The 14811-nt window shown below is 65.9% G+C and overlaps 2 protein-coding genes across 4 annotated transcripts; one reads left to right on the plus strand and one right to left on the minus strand.

Moving 5' to 3' along the window:
- Nucleotides 1-493: 493 nt before the first annotated feature.
- Nucleotides 494-10887, plus strand: Asphd2 (aspartate beta-hydroxylase domain containing 2). 3 transcript variants are annotated; one of them, XM_074060875.1, is made up of 4 exons: nucleotides 494-618; nucleotides 5540-6623; nucleotides 10126-10239; nucleotides 10639-10887. In XM_074060875.1, exons 2-4 carry the CDS (start codon nucleotides 5816-5818, stop codon nucleotides 10746-10748), a joined length of 1032 nt encoding a protein of 343 aa, XP_073916976.1. In that variant the 5' UTR covers nucleotides 494-618; nucleotides 5540-5815; the 3' UTR covers nucleotides 10749-10887. The 3 variants fall into 3 exon arrangements, with proteins under 3 accessions (XP_073916976.1, XP_020029636.2, XP_073916977.1); XM_020174047.2 differs by lacking the exon at nucleotides 494-618 and adding an exon at nucleotides 2119-2204; XM_074060876.1 differs by lacking the exon at nucleotides 494-618 and adding an exon at nucleotides 3013-4821.
- Nucleotides 6618-8982, minus strand: LOC141418846 (uncharacterized). Its single transcript, XM_074060882.1, has 2 exons — nucleotides 8856-8982; nucleotides 6618-8658 (listed from the first exon to the last, which is right to left on the minus strand). The coding sequence occupies exons 1-2, from the start codon at nucleotides 8980-8982 to the stop codon at nucleotides 7691-7693; spliced, it is 1095 nt and encodes a 364-aa protein (XP_073916983.1). The 3' UTR covers nucleotides 6618-7690.
- Nucleotides 10888-14811: the final 3924 nt, after the last annotated feature.

Genomic DNA, 14811 nt, shown 5'->3' on the forward strand with positions numbered 1-14811 from the left:
ACACGTCTGCTGCGTGTCCTCTGCTGGCTGCGGAGGCCCCGGTGACTCCATGTGCGAGTGAGGGCGTGTAATGACAGGCTGGGCGGTGTACAGTGGGCTGTAATGACCGCCCGGCAAGACAGGGAGAGGAAGACGCGGTGACAGTGGTGACAGCCAAGCTGAAGCCGGGCAATTGCAGTGCACTTGGTCCCCATCAGCAGGGTGGCGAATCACCGGGAGGAAAGAATTCAGCTACGAGGTCACCAAGGCTGGACAGAGCCCTGGGTCAGCTTCATTTCCCAAGACCCCAGCAAATGGGCAGCAGGGTGGGCTAACTGTCCGTAACATACTGTCACTGGACAAATAAATACTCAAACACAGAAGATGGAATCGCTCTGGTCACCGATAATGACAGGATCACAGACGGTATCAGGGCGCCGTGGGCCACAGATGGCGCGGGCACAGCCACGGAGGACAGCGTTCTTTTCCTAGTCACCGATGCTGATGCTGGAGGCGCAGGCACAGAGCCTGGGAGGAGGCCACAGTGGCCACTTGCAGGACACCTGTCCTCCTGCTGCCCCCCGCCGGCCCTGGGCGTCCTGTACCAGGCCCGCCGTGGTCACCCAGCGGCGCAGAGCGGTGCGTTTGCGCGGCGGAATTGAGAATGGGAGAAAATTAGAGATGAGGGGGGTCGGGACGGGAGGGGGCGGGGGAGGAACAGGGAGGGGAGGGGTCAGGACGGGGAGGGGGCGGGGGGGGGATCGGGGAGGAGACGGTCGGGTCAGGGAGGGGAGGGATCAGGTCAGGGAGGGGGCGGGGGAGGGACCGGGAGGGGAGGGGTCAGGACGGGGAGGGGGAGGGGTCCGGGCGGGGAGGGGGAGGGTCGGGTAGGGGAGGGGGAGGGGTCCGGGCGGGGAGGGGGAGGGGGAGGGTCGTGTAGGGGGAGGGGTCTGGGACAGAGAGGGGTCAGCTCTGGATGGGAAGGGGGTGAATATGGGCCGGGCGGGAGGGGGAGGGGTCGAGACGGGGAGGGGAGGGGTCCGGGCGGGGAGGGGGAGGGGTCTGGACGGGGAGGGGAGGGGTCGGGACGGGGAGGGGGAGGGGTCCGGGCGGGGAGGGGGAGGGGGAGGGTCGGGTAGGGGGAGGGGTCTGGGACAGAGAGAGGTCAGCTCTGGATGGGAAGGGGGTGAATATGGGCCGGGCGGGGATGGGAGGGGTCGAGACGGGGAGGGGAGGGGTCGAGACCGGGAGGGGAGGGGTCCGGGCGGGGAGGGGGAGGGGTCTGGACGGGGAGGGGAGGGGTCGGGACGGGGAGGGGAGGGGTCCGGGCGGGGAGGGGGAGGGGGAGGGTCGTGTAGGGGGAGGGGTCTGGGACAGAGAGGGGTCAGCTCTGGATAGGAAGGGGGTGAATATGGGCCGGGCGGGAGGGGGAGGGGTCGGGACGGGGAGGGGGAGGGGTCGGGACGGGGAGGGGGAGGGGTCGAGACCGGGAGGGGAGGGGTCCGGGCGGGGAGGGGGAGGGGTCGGGACGGGGAATGAGGGCTCGGGCGCGATGGAGAGGAGCCCCGCACGGAGGCAGCAGGTCAGAACAGGGACAGATCCGCCGCGCCTGGTCCTCGGGAGCCCGCAACAGGTGCCGGCCACCCAGCCCGCCCGCGCCTCCGCTGCGTGCTGCGGCCCCACGGGGACCCGGGGACCTGGGGACACGGAGCGCCCGGTCCCCGTGAGCGCGCACGGATGAGCTCCCCGCGCCCGGGGACCACAGAGCATCCATCGCGAGCGCGCGGCCTGAGCCTGCGCCGCATCCACAGCGAAGCCGGGGGCGAGGGCGTGGGAGGACGGGGGAGGAGAGTGACGGGAGGGATGAGAGAGCGAGCGAGCGAGCGAGAGCGAGGGAGAGAGAGGAGAACCGAGCCCCGCGGGCGCGCCCGGCCTCAGGTGCACGCGCACGGCAGGTGCACGCGCAGGGGTCCCGGCCCCGCCCCTTCCCCCTGCGCGCGCGCGGCATTGTGGGAGTTGTGGTCCTGGAGGCCCCGCGGAGCGCGGCGCGGCGTAGGCTCGGGCTCGGCTCGGCTCGGCTCGGCTCGGCTCGGCTCTGGCGGCGTGGGCTGGGCAGCGTCCGGGCGGTGGCCCCCGCGGCGCGGGCAGGGGGCGTCGGCACGGCCCGGCCTGGGGCGTTGCCTGGGTCCTGTAGCCGCCCCCGCCGCCCGCGCGCCCGGGCGCAGGTAAGAGGCGTCGCCGGGGCGGAGCGCGCGGCCCGAGCGGGGGTGGCGGGGCCTGCGCTGCGTCCACCCGCGTCCATCGTCCCGCGTCCCGGCCAGGGTTCTGGGTGCAGCTGACGGGGCTGATCGCGACGGGGCCCAGCGTCTCCATCTCCTCCTCCTCCTCCACCTCCATCTCCATCGCCTCCCCGCCCGCCGCGGTCCCCTCCCCCATCGCCTCCTCCCCGCCAGCCCCCTCCCCTGTCCCCACCTGTCCTCCCGGTCCCCCGGGTCCCCCGCCCCCTGTCCTCCCGTCTCTTCCCTGTCCTCCCCATCCTCCCCCCTTCTGTTCTCCTGTCCCCACCCCACCGTCCTCCCATCACCTCTTGTCCCCTCCTTTCCTCCCCATCCCCGTCCTCCCGTTCCCCCGTCTCCACTTGTGCTCCCCACACGGCTGTCCTCCCCTCACCCACCCACCCTCCCCCCCACCCGCACCCTGTCCCAGTGTCATCCACTTTCACGTTCCCCAGGTGACCCGCCTCCCGTCCCGTGAGTTATCACGTGCCACAGTCTGCCTTCCCTCCCAGGAACACCTGTCCTCACATTGTCCCATCCCTGCTCACCCCCAGCCTGGGTGGTCACCCCTCCCCTGCTTCCTGTTCCCGGGAAGGACACTGGAGAGCGGGGAGGGGAGGTCCCCATGGAGGGCTGGCAGTTCCCAGAGCTGTCCCCTGGGGACTGGAGAGGGTGACACACATGGCACATGTTGCCCAGCGCTCTTGGGGGGGGAGGGGGAAGGGGCTTCCAGGGCGGGCGGCCTGGCCTCACCCTTTAGCACTGGGCGGCCTCCTGGGCTGGTCATGAACTGAGTTAACCTGGCAGGTGTCCCCAGGCAGCCATGGTGCCAGAAGCTGTGTCCGACTTGCCTTGAACTTGGAGCCTGTTCCCCACAGTCAGCTGACCTTTAAGATGTGAGGCTGCAGGTTGTTAAAGTGGAGAGATGTCCCCAGCCCCAGTGGGGACAGAAATAATGGAGCATGAACGAGCAGGGTGTATGAAGAGAGCTGGAATTACTGTGACCCCTGAGACCAGGAGCTGGGGGGCTGAGGGTGGTCACCGGGAGGTTCTCAGCGTTCAGTGTTTGATCAGCGGTCACTTGCTGATTGTGACAGATAAGCTGTGTGCATGTGTGTACCTGTGTGTCCCTCTCTGGTGTAGTGTCTGCCAGGCTCTTAGGGCTAAAGGTGACTGGCAGGTATGACTGGCAGGTGACTGGCCACCTTAGCTCCTGGGAGGAGGGGCTGGAGCTGTCCTTCCCTGTCCCCCCTGGGGGAGGGGGGGCTCTGGGACAATTGTGTGCAGATAAGGACAGACCCCGTCATCACCCACCCAGTTTTCTGTGTCCGCTTTTTCATCCGCCTCAACTGGAGCGATCAGCAAGGCTGAGGGGAGCGCACGCTGGGCACCCCTGAGCTGCAGTTCGGGGTCAGGCCGCGGGAACCCGTTCCTGGAAGTGCTTGTTGTCACGGGATGACTGTCACACCTGGATTTCAGGAGTCCTGGGGCTCTGTTCAGGGTGCTAAGAAACCATTGGAGCTTCCCACCTCCTAGAGAGGAGAGAGCTGTCTTGATTTTGTAACTGGGGCGAGAGCGAGGGTCTTAGCGTCCAGGGGCCCAGCCGCTCCCTCTTCCGCACCTGGGAAGAGGTGGAGAGATGGGAACGAAGATGGAGCCCCACTCTTGTATTTTTCCTAGAAACTTAAGAAAATCCCATGAATATTCAGTGTGCGTGGTTTTGACTTCCTGAACACCGTAGTTCCTTATTCGACTGACACGGAAGAAGCCACTAGGCAGTTGGTGACACCCAGTGTCTGTCTTTTCCTGTCACGCTCAGCAAGTCTGGGGCAGAAACTCCTTCCGTCGGCGCTTGCATTTATGTTTACGTTGGAAATCTTGAGCTCCCGTCCATGTCCACCTTTGCTCTGCTGGTTGATCCACGTGGGACGCCATGGGCCCGGGTGGTCAGCAGCATGCACAGTGGCTCACTTGGTCACCGTTGTCACTGCTTCCATGTCTATGAGCATCTTCGGGGGAGAGGCCGTGAACCCTTCCAGGAGTGAGGACCCTGAGGCTTGGCCACGGGCAGTGGCCAGCCCGTGTCCAGTCTGGTCCACAGCTTCTCTGTTGTGCTGCCCCCCGTTGGTCTCCGGGAAAGGGGGCTGCACTTTTCCTTTCTGCTTAGGTGTCCCCGCATAGTCACAGACTCAGGAGGACTGAGTCCTCAGCTGTGTCCTCTCAGACTCGAGGGAGGTCAGGGTGTCTGTGCCACGGTGGGAAGGAAGCAGGACTGATGAGGAGAAACGGAGAGCCACAGCCGGGCTCTGGCCGGCCACTTCCGGGCTGCTAGTCCTGGCCCCGCCCCCAGCAAGAGCAGTTCTGTCTGTCTGGAAGCTTGTGGTCACTGCTGCCACACAGGGGAAACTGAGTCAGGGCCTAGAAGGGCTTCCACTTCCATTCCACCCCATCACTTCACTTTCATAACTCCTGAGACAAAAATGCCCCATGGCTGGCATGGCTGTGACCGCAGAGCTCACCTGCTCCTCAACTGCACAGCAGCCCAGCCCTGTGGCAGGGCCACCAGGTAAATGGGCACGGTGGGCGCTGAGGGGAGCAAGGCACGTGACGTGTAAAGGCCCTGGGCAGATTTTAAGATGCTTTGGGCCAGGCACTGGCTCACGCCTGTAATCCCAGTCACTCAGGAGGCAGAGATAGCGGGATCACGGTTCAAAGCCAGAAATAGTTTGTGAGACCCCATCTCGAAAAATCCCATCGCAGAAAAGGGCTGGCGGAGTGGCTCAAGTGGTAGAGTGGCCGCCTAGAAGGGCAAGGCCTTGAGTTCAAACCCCAGTGCCGCCAAAAAAAAAGAAAAGAGAGCGTTGGGAAGCCCTGTTCCTTTTTGGTACCGGTACAGAGGTCGAAGAAGGAAAAGCCTGTGAGACACTCGAGCAGCGTGGTGTTTAGACCTTGGCTTTGAAGGCAGGTGGAGCGCGTGTCCTGGCTGTGACCGCGGTGACCTGTAGGACCGGTCTGCTCTGGGCCTCGGTTGTCTCATCTGTGCAGTGGGCTCTGTGACGCCTGCTGTGGACAGCACGAAGCAGGGAGGGCGGCTGCAGTTATCAGAGGTCCCTAGTGTAGGCGAACTAGCGGGGCCTGTGTGACCCGGGGTGCTGGCAGGATGCAGTGGGAGCACACAGGATGGCAGCGGGGGCCTTGGACGGCGAGCAGGGACGTTAGCTGTCCGCGGAGGGCTTTCCCAGGTGTGGCGCTTGCACTGTCTTCTTTCTCCTTTCTCACGCCAGGTGTGGACTCCCTCCAGCCCTGGCACGGTGACCAGTGACCAGTGACCGCGTGCGCTCGGTAACCTGACGCCAACCAGCTCCGTCCACCCTGCGGCAGGGGCACCGGCCTTGTTGTCATTCAATGCCAGCCTTGGCGGGAGCCGAGGGTCAGTGGCAGCCATGCCTCCCGCGGCCGCAGACGCCCCTGGCCTCCCGCGCTGACCCGCGTGGCGTGGCTGCCCTGGGGACCCCAGAGGCCTGATCGAGTGACCGGGCTCCGCGGCACGGGCCCCCACGATGTTGCCGGAGTGGCTGGGGGCCTGGAGCTGGTCGCTGGACGGCCTGCGGGAGCGCATCGGCGCGGGCATCCAGTCCGTGCGGGACTGCGACAGCACGGCCGCGGTCACCGTGGCCTGCCTGCTGGTGCTGTTCGTGTGGTACTGCTACCACGTGGGCCGGGAGCAGCCGCGGCCCCACGCGGCCGTGGCGGCCCTGGTGCCGGGCGCGGGCGGGCGCGGGCCGGGGCGCGGGTTCGAGTGCTGCGGGGCCCCGGCCTGCGCGCGCTGTGCGCACGGCGACGGCCTGGACCACAGGCTGTACGCGGGGCTGCAGGAGTACGCCAAGCGCTACTCGTGGGCCGGCATGGGCCGCGTCCACAAGGGCGTCCGCGAGCAGGGCCGCTTCTTGCGCGGCCGGCCGGCCATCCAGAAGCCCGAGGTCTTCTTCCTGCCCGACCTGCCCACGGCGCCCTACTTCCCCCGCGACGCGCAGAAGCACGACGTGGAGCTGCTGGAGCGCGGCTTCCCGACGGTGCTCGGCGAGTTCGAGGCCCTGTCCAAGGCCTTCTCCAACTGCAGCCTGCCGCAGGGCTGGAGGGCCAACAGCACGGCCCGCGGGGACTGGCTCACCTTCCCGCTCGTGAGCCGGGGCGTGTGCGTGGCCGGCAACTGCAGGAGGTGCCCACGGACGTACCGCCTGCTCGGCAGCCTGCGCACCTGCCTCGCCAGCAACGTGTTCGGGAACGCGTGCCTGTCCGTGCTCAGCCCGGGCACCGTCATTGCCGAGCACTACGGGCCCACCAACATCCGCCTCCGCTGCCACCTAGGTACGTCGGGGGCTCCGGCCAGGCCACGGCCACGGCCACGCGGACCTGTGGTCCTGTGCTGCGGGCACAGGGCCCCCAGCACGCCAAGCATGCGCTCTGCCGCTGGGCCGCACCCCAGCCCCGAGCCTGAGCTCTCCCAGCTGCGCCAAGTGAAAGAATGCCCCAGCCTGGCGGAGCAGCTCAGTGCTAGAGCCCGCCCAGCGAGCGTGAGGCCCTGAGTTCAAACCCCAGTACAGCCAAGAAAACAAGTTTGCAGGATCTGGGTACAACAGACCATGCCTGCAGTCCCAGCCACTTGTAGGGGGGAGATAGGGAGGATCACAGTTTGAGGCAGGGCTAGGCAAACACTTAAGAGAGACCCCATCTCAACCACACAGACGGGCATAGTAATGCATGCCTGTCCCAGCGGCATGGGAGGAGGAAGTAGGAAGATCACAGTCCAGGCTGGTCCTGGGCAAAACTTGAGATCTTACCTGAAAAAAAAAAAATGCTGAAGCAAAAAGGACGGCCATGGCCCAAGTGGCAGTGCACAATGCCCTGAGTTTAAACCCCAGTATTGCCCCAAAAGAAAGAAAAAGAGGCCGGGTGTCCACTCCTGCGCAGTGGGGGGCAGGAGGCTCCCCTGGGCACCCAGAAGAGGGTCCCCATGCAGGAGCGGGGAGAGGCTCCCTGTGCAGCAGGACCCGGGTCTCCCAGTGTGTCCCGCAGAAGCTTCGCTGCACCTGGACAGCCTGAGGTGGGCTGGGCCCCACACTGGTCACTGAGCAGCTGGGGCCCTGGGTGGGACACTGAGGAAGGCGGGACTGGGACAGAAGGTGACATGGCTGCAGTCACGTGGTGGAGGGAGGACAGGGCAGAGGCTGGAGGCTGGGGTCTGGATATTCCTCGGCTTCAGTGCCTCATCTGCAGCATGGGGACACAGCACGTCCACCGCGGCAGTGCTGAGAGGCCTCAGCAAGTCACAGCGGCAGTGGCCACCTGGCACAGCGCCAGCATGTGACCACGTTCGATCCCTGGTGGGTTGTGGCTGTTGTCACCCACACCACGTTGGCTGGAGCCACCCGCAGTCACCTCTGCAGAAGAGGTGACGAGACATCCGCGGGGCAGTGGCGATGTGTGGGGGGCACGGGTGGGCAGTGGCCTTGGTCGGTGACACTGGCCCCCAGTGGAGCTGGGACTGCAGGCAGCTCTGGGCAGGTGCGGCCAACCGTGGGGGCCCACGGTGATGGCGAGGGGCAGGGCCACCAGACTTCCCTCGTGGACCCTGGTGGCCTGGCCGAGGCAGACAGGCAGGACTCGGAACGGACCGTGCGCTGCTTTTGGAAGTTTTCCTGGCGCTTGGTTTTGTTCTGTGTGAGGCCGTGATGGGGTGGGGACCCGGGGCGAGGCGGGCTGTCCTTGTCCCCAGCTGCGTGGCTTTCAGGGCAGTGCCGCTGGAGTGGGGTCCTGGGCAGGGCGTGCACAGGGTGGCCCTGCACCTTCACGGCGCCTGCTGCATACGGTCGCGCTCTCGGCCTCTTTCCCTCTTGGCCGCTGCTCGCTGCCAGACGAGTGTCCCGGGAACCCCTGCGAGCCCTCCTGGAAGTCCCTGTCCCTGTCCACCAGGCCCAGGAAGGAAGCCAGGCTGAGCTGTCTTGGCCGAGGACGTCTGAAGGGCGGCTGCTCTGCTCGGTCCCTGGCCGAGGCAGGGAGCTGACCCCTGGGCCTGTGTCTGCCTGGTCCCTCCAGCCAGGCTGTCCCCTGCCCGGCCGTGGTGCCCAGCGCTGCTCTGCGCTCCTGCAGGGACGAGCCCAGGACCACGGAGTCCAGACGCTGGGCTCCCGGGGACACGGGTCCTGGGGACTCAGTACACAGCCGGGCCGCGTTTCCCGCAGATGCTGGAGCCGTGGGGCTGTGGCACCGCCCTCCCTGGCACACTGGCCTCCCGGAGTGGGGACAGAGCCCTTCGTCCTGCTTCCTTTGGGGCTGCTGGGGACACAGCAGGAGCCACAGGGGCCAGGGCCAAGCGTGGGGCCCCAACAGGGAAGTAGTGACCCTCACGCTCTAAGCCGTTTGCGGTCATGGCCAGCGTGGTGGGCCGTGGGCAGGCAGGGGCAGAAGGCAGGGAAGGGGAGGACAGGAAGCAGGGGACAGGCCCCTTCTGTCCTGCATCACAGCACACAATGAGTCATTTAGTGGCATTTGGTGACCAGAGGAAGAGGCGCCCTTTCCTCCAGCAAAGCCAGGCAGGGCCCGCGGAGAGACGCTGGCCGGTGGCGAGCGCGACAGAGGCGAGGACGCGGCGCTGGAGCTCAGGAGGGAGCCGGCGCTCACACCTGGTGCCCGGCTGGAAAGAGTCGCAGGCACCGAACAGCGTCATCCCGGGGGACCATGCGGTGGCCTCTGCTGACCCCGCGCTGCTCAGCTGCTCCGTCTGCAGCGTGTCTCTTGTTTGCTTGTGTGGGGTTGGGGTCAGTGCTGGGGCTTGAACTCAGGACCTCACGCTAGGCAGGTGCTCAACACTTTTTTGCCGTAGTTTTTCAAATTTGGTCTTGGGTTTTTGCCAAGACTGGGTTGGTCCTTGATCCTCCTACCTCGGCCTCCCGAGCACTGGGATTACAGGTGTTCACCGCCACGCCTGGCCCTTGCGGGGTCCTCAGCACAAAACTGCGGAGCTCTTTAGGTATTGGCAACAAGGATAAAAGCAGGCTTGGCAGGTAAATGTGCAGATGTCCCCTCTTTGTAGATGACAGGGAAGACAGGGTGGGTGACTTGCACAGTCACACTGCACACAAGGGTCGGAGACCACCGTCTGCCCAAGTCCTGTCACTCCTCTCCCCTGTGGTCTCTTCCTGGGGACATCATTCTGGGTCAAGGACAGTGACAGCATTTTTGTCACAGGAAATTAGATTGGGGCGGGATGCTGCTGTGCACAGGGTCATCGTGGTCACAGTTTGTTGCTGAAGACCAGGAGGTAGCCACCGTCCCGGCTCCGGCCTCCCGGCCTCCTCTTGCACCTTCACGGTGGCTCACGCTGTAGGGCTGAGACTGCTGCAGGGCCTTGCGCTGGGGGTGAGGACACTCGGCCACACACTGTCCCCACACGGTCCAGCGGCCCGCAGGGCGATGCATGAGGCTTGGGCCTCACCACTTGCACTGGAGCCGGTGGCTGGCCCAGGCCCCGCTGTCCCTCCAGGTTAAGGGGGGGGGAGGCCGGGAGGCTCAGCCTCTCATCCCTGACCTCCAGGGGCTTAGAGGCCGCTTGGGCCCCGGGCCGAACCTGGCTTCCTTGACTTCGCAGGCTGCCGGGCCCGGGCTTCGGGGTCTCAGCAGAAGCCTTGGCCGGTGGCCTTCAGCCCCGGAGCCCAGGTCAGACCTGCGGAGGCCACAGAGGCGGGTCCCCGCCGTCGCCCGCCTGGGTGCCCTGGCCACTGAGGTCCCAGGCCGCGGCACCGGCAGCGGTGTGAGGCTGGCCGGGCACAGGCACCGAGCGCCCGGCGCTGACCCCTCCGTGTCTCCCCAGGCCTGAAGACGCCGGGCGGCTGCGAGCTGGTGGTGGGCGGCGAGCCCCAGTGCTGGGCCGAGGGCCGCTGCCTGCTCTTCGACGACTCCTTCCTGCACACCGCGTTCCACGGAGGTGGGCGGCGTGGCCCCGCGTGGCCCCTCCGTCCCTCGGCGCGGCCAGTGGACGCCATTCCTCCCTAAAGAACGGGTCCCCCCACGCGCTGCTTCCCTTCGCGCTCCCTGCCCCGCTCCGCGCTGTCACCTGAGGGCCTCGGTTTACCCAGGGCTCCCTGTCGGTGTCACGCGTCCTGTGGGTTGTGACAAACACGTGCCTGCGCGAGCCACTGGGACAGTGTCGCCCACGGCCTTCCCTGCCCCTCAGGTCCTGTGTGGCCCCCGCGTCCCCAACCCCGTTGGCCAGAATCGCATGAGGCCACCTGCCCAGCACTGTCAAGGAAGGGAGGCCTTCTGACCGGGTGGCTGGGGACAGCGAGCGCCTGGGCCACCTGACCTCTTGCCTCCCCCTCCACAGGCGCGGCCGAGGACGGCCCCCGGGTGGTCTTCATGGTGGACTTGTGGCACCCCAATGTCGCAGCTGCGGAGCGGCAGGCTCTGGACTTCATCTTTGCTCCAGGGCGGTGAGCGTGGCCAGGGCGGCGAGTCCAGGCAGAGCATGGGACAGTCCCGCCCGGCCCGAAGCCACCTGCAAGACCGCGTCCACGGGGCGGGGAGTGTCCCCGACCGCCCGCTGCTCTGGTGGTCGTGGCCGTGGTCTCGCCCAGACTCCACGGACCCCACTTGTCCTCCCACCGTCGCTGGTCACAGTGCACCCACGGGCCGTGACCAGAAACGCCTCATCCGTCTGTCCTGTCACATCGCTGCCTGGTGTCTTCAGTCCTGAGAGCCTCACGCTGCCACCTGACTGACCACGCAAACTTCTTGTGGTCACCTTGAGAGCGGGAAACGCAAGCCAGTGGGTGCAGCCTGAGGGGCCCCGGGGCAGGGACGTCTGCAGTCCAGTACCGGCCAGTGTCGTTGGTGGCCCTGGGAAAGTCATATCTCACTGTCACCCCGCAGCTCTGAGCTGTCCCAGGAGCCCAGTGGGGTTCCCCGACCCGGGTCCCCCACAACCGGGCCGCTTACCTCACTGCCTACAGGGTCCCTACCGCCAGCCCAGGCCTGTACACGTCCTCGCAGTGGCGGTCAGAGGCCAGCGTGGTGAATGCCAGGACCTCCGGGTTGGCGCTCTGGTCACCCAGCCACACCGCGGAAACCCCTCTGGCAAAACCCTCGATGCCACCAAAGTGTCTGTCTCGCTTTGGGGTCGTCGCCTCAGTTTCCCTTTGTACATCAATGTTGGAATCCTGGCCTCAGCAGGAGTCCTGTCTGTCATCACACAGGGGACGCTTAGTGACCGTCACCAAGCCGGTGCGTGTGAGGACGCGGGGGGACAGACAGGCCCCATGGTCCCCGTGGTCGTGCCAGTGGACAGTGTGGCCACGCTCGAGTAGCCGTTTGGGAGCAGCGTCCCATGGCAGGTCGGGGTGCAGCCCGGCAGCAGGTCACGGTCCCATGTTCCCACCCAAAGGCCAACCGGCAGCTCCTGCAAGGTCCTCGTCCCTTTGAGTAAAACGTCACTGACTTTTCCCAGTGATTAAGAGGCAGAGGCAGCAGAAGTGTCCAACCCCCAGTGTCCACGCCACCAGTGAGTGCCGTGTCGCAGCCCCAAGGTGCATGACGTCCACCCTGTGCCTGCCCCTGGCCCTCGGGCGACATGGTGGGGAACAGAAGATAAATAAAGGAACCTGCTGAAGCCAGCGGAGCCTCAGGTGCTCTGTGGGGAGGGGCAGCTGGGCAGGGAGGGGACGCTGTGGCCGTCCCCTGTGGCTGTCCTGGGACTGACGCTGTGGCCCGGGTGGGGAACGAGCCACCGCAATGCTGAAGAACAAGGACTTCGGCTCGGGAAAGCTGAGGTCTCAGTGCAGGGATGTCACTCCCTCGTCACCTCGACCCAGTCACTGGACCTGTCACCGCCACCTTGGTGGCAGGCAGTGTCTGGCAGGTGAGGAACACAGTGGGCTCCCTCTGCCACGGCAAAGGCACAGAAGGGACAGGCCATTGTTCCCCTTTGTCTAGACAGTGGCCGCAGTGAGCCCGCGGATCGCACCGCGGGGCGTGTGTCCTCAGTGCCCTGCGGGAGCTCATCGGCCTGTCATCGAGTGCATGTGTCCCCTCCCAAATGTCCCCTCCCGAGTCCTCCTCACAGCGCCCACTGTCCAGCCGCCCTGCACAACTCACTCCAGCCTTTTCGGGGTGTGGGGAGAGGCAGCGCGGGGGTTTGAACTCAGGGCCTCGTGCTTGGGCAGGTGGCTTTTCAGATGGGGTCTGGCGCTTTCACCCAGGCTGGCTTCAGACAGCCGCCCTCCCGCCTCCACCTCCAGAGTGCTGGGATTACAGGCGTGCACCCTGTACCTGGCCACAACCCCAGCCTTCCGAGGGTCCCAATCTCACCCCGCTTCTCGCACACTCAGGAGCGGGGGCCGTCGCAGCAACCCCGCAAGGTCCTCCGGGGCCCACCTCTCCATCCCCCACGGGTGCCCGGCGTCCCCAGGGCAGGGTCACGTTTGCAGGTGGGTGGACTCACTGCTGTGGCCACTGTAAGGAGTCACTACCAATTTGGTGGCCGAAGCAACCAGACCACACGCTCCCGGTTCTGAAGGCCTGATGTCCGACATCCGTCTCTGGACCTAACTGCAGTGTGACCGTCACGCTGGGGAAGCCGGGAGCAGCCTCAGGCCAGTCACCAGGCTCTGGAGAGGTCACCTGCGGCCACCAGGTCCCAGGGGCTCGGAGGGGACTGGCAGAGCCCCCATGGCTGATCGACCCGGGACCAAAGACGCGGAGTGGAAGGAAAGCCACCCGCGTTTCCCCAGCCTCTCTGAGCCAGTGGGCGGGTTCAGGGGCTCCCCCGCCACATCTGGCCGGGATTCACCAGCTCCCCCATGGCAGCCGCAGGAGGCTCACCGCATGCACGGCCACTGAGGGACAAGGCCCCGGGCTGTGCGGAGCTGACCTTGACCTCGCTCCTCCCACGACCACTGCTGCCCACCGCGGCCCCCCAGGACCACGCGTCACTTGTTAGGAACTGGGGTCTCCCCCGCCCAGCCTCTACCGGATGGGCCTCTGCAAAGTGCAGAGGACAGCGTCACCGAGCCACGTGTCACTGAGCCACGTCACAGGCTGTGAACGTCGCATCCCGCAGAGGAGCTGGGATGAGAAGCTGGCCGTCCGGCCCTCAAGGGTGCAGGCTCTGAGCACAGAACGCAGGACGCCGCGCTTGCTCGGCTGGGCCGACCTTAGCCCCCAGGAACACGGGCTGGGGACAGGCGGGAGGTGGCCCTGCACGCGTGTCCGTGCCCTACCGCGTAACAGTGACCCCGGAGAGGCTCAGAACTGATGTCATCATCACGCCTGCGAAGGGTTGGCACCCTCGGGAAGGTCTGGCGTGGTGGCCTGGTTCACCACCTGCAGCCAGCTGGGGTGGTGGGGACGGGGCTGGAGGACCCCCTCTTCGCCATAGGGGGCAGCTGGCGCCCCCACCCGGGAGAGATGCAAACTGTCCAACTGCTTTGCTGGCCTCCCTTAAGTCAAGCCCTCTCCCCCGCCACGTTAGCAGTGGACCCCTGGATGCAGCCGTGGCTCAGGGGGCCTCACTTGCAGGGAAATGCTGGGGACGCTCTCTCAACGCCCTAAGCACGAGATTCACGCAGCCCTGCGATTCTGGGGTCTGTTTCTTTCTCCTCCTTGCAGTACCGGGATTTCAACTCAGGGCCTCGTGCTTGCCAGGCGGGTGCTTTACCGCTTGAGCCACTCCGCCAGCCGTTTTGCTTCTCGCCTTTCAGATGGGGCCTCACACTTGCAATCCTCCCGCCTCTGCACCACAAGTAGCTGGGATTCCAGGCGTGCACCACCAATCCTGGCCCTGGGCTGTTCTCAGGACAGCACTGGTCCCTACAAACAGCCGCCACACGCAGGCGCTAAGCTGCCGGGGAAAGCAAAGCAGGGCTTGGAGCAGGCCGGGCTGAGGGCTGGGGGCGGAGGACAGCGGTGACACTGCCCGGGGAGCAGCCTGCTGGAAGAGTCCATGCCCAAGGCAGTGGAGCTACTGCAGGCAGAGCTCAGGCTCCCAATTCTGTGACACAACAGCCTGTGGCCACGCCAAGGTCAAGGCCGGGGACTCAGGAAAAGCTGCCACAGGCAGGGACCGGGTGGGGTGCCGGTGGCTGAGGGACGCTGGGGAGGGGAGGGACAGAGGAGGCACTGCCTGGGGCGGTGGCCGCAGCTCACATCCCTCACAGACAGGCCATCCTGACCCACACAGCCCCCACAGGGAAGGGGAAATGTGAGTCCACGGGGAGACGTGGCTGGCACTCGTGTCATGGGCTCCGCTGAGCACCAACGGGAGAGACACTGCACCGTCACCCTCAGCACCACTGCCCACCTCTGCGTGCAGTGTGCGATGTCGCTGGCCACACCCATACAGAACCTCAACCCTCGCCTGGACACTGCTCCTGGACATGTGCTGTTGAGTCACGTCAGTGGCTTTGTCACTTTATTGTTAGCCTTTGGAAACTTGTTTCCGGGAAGACCCCATGGCGCACCCCTCGCCGCTGGCCGACGCAGGTCCCCACGATGCCCACGGCAG

Source organism: Castor canadensis, chromosome 18, assembly GCF_047511655.1.
Source record: "Castor canadensis chromosome 18, mCasCan1.hap1v2, whole genome shotgun sequence".
In the NCBI taxonomy this organism is placed as follows: Eukaryota; Metazoa; Chordata; class Mammalia; order Rodentia; family Castoridae; genus Castor; species Castor canadensis.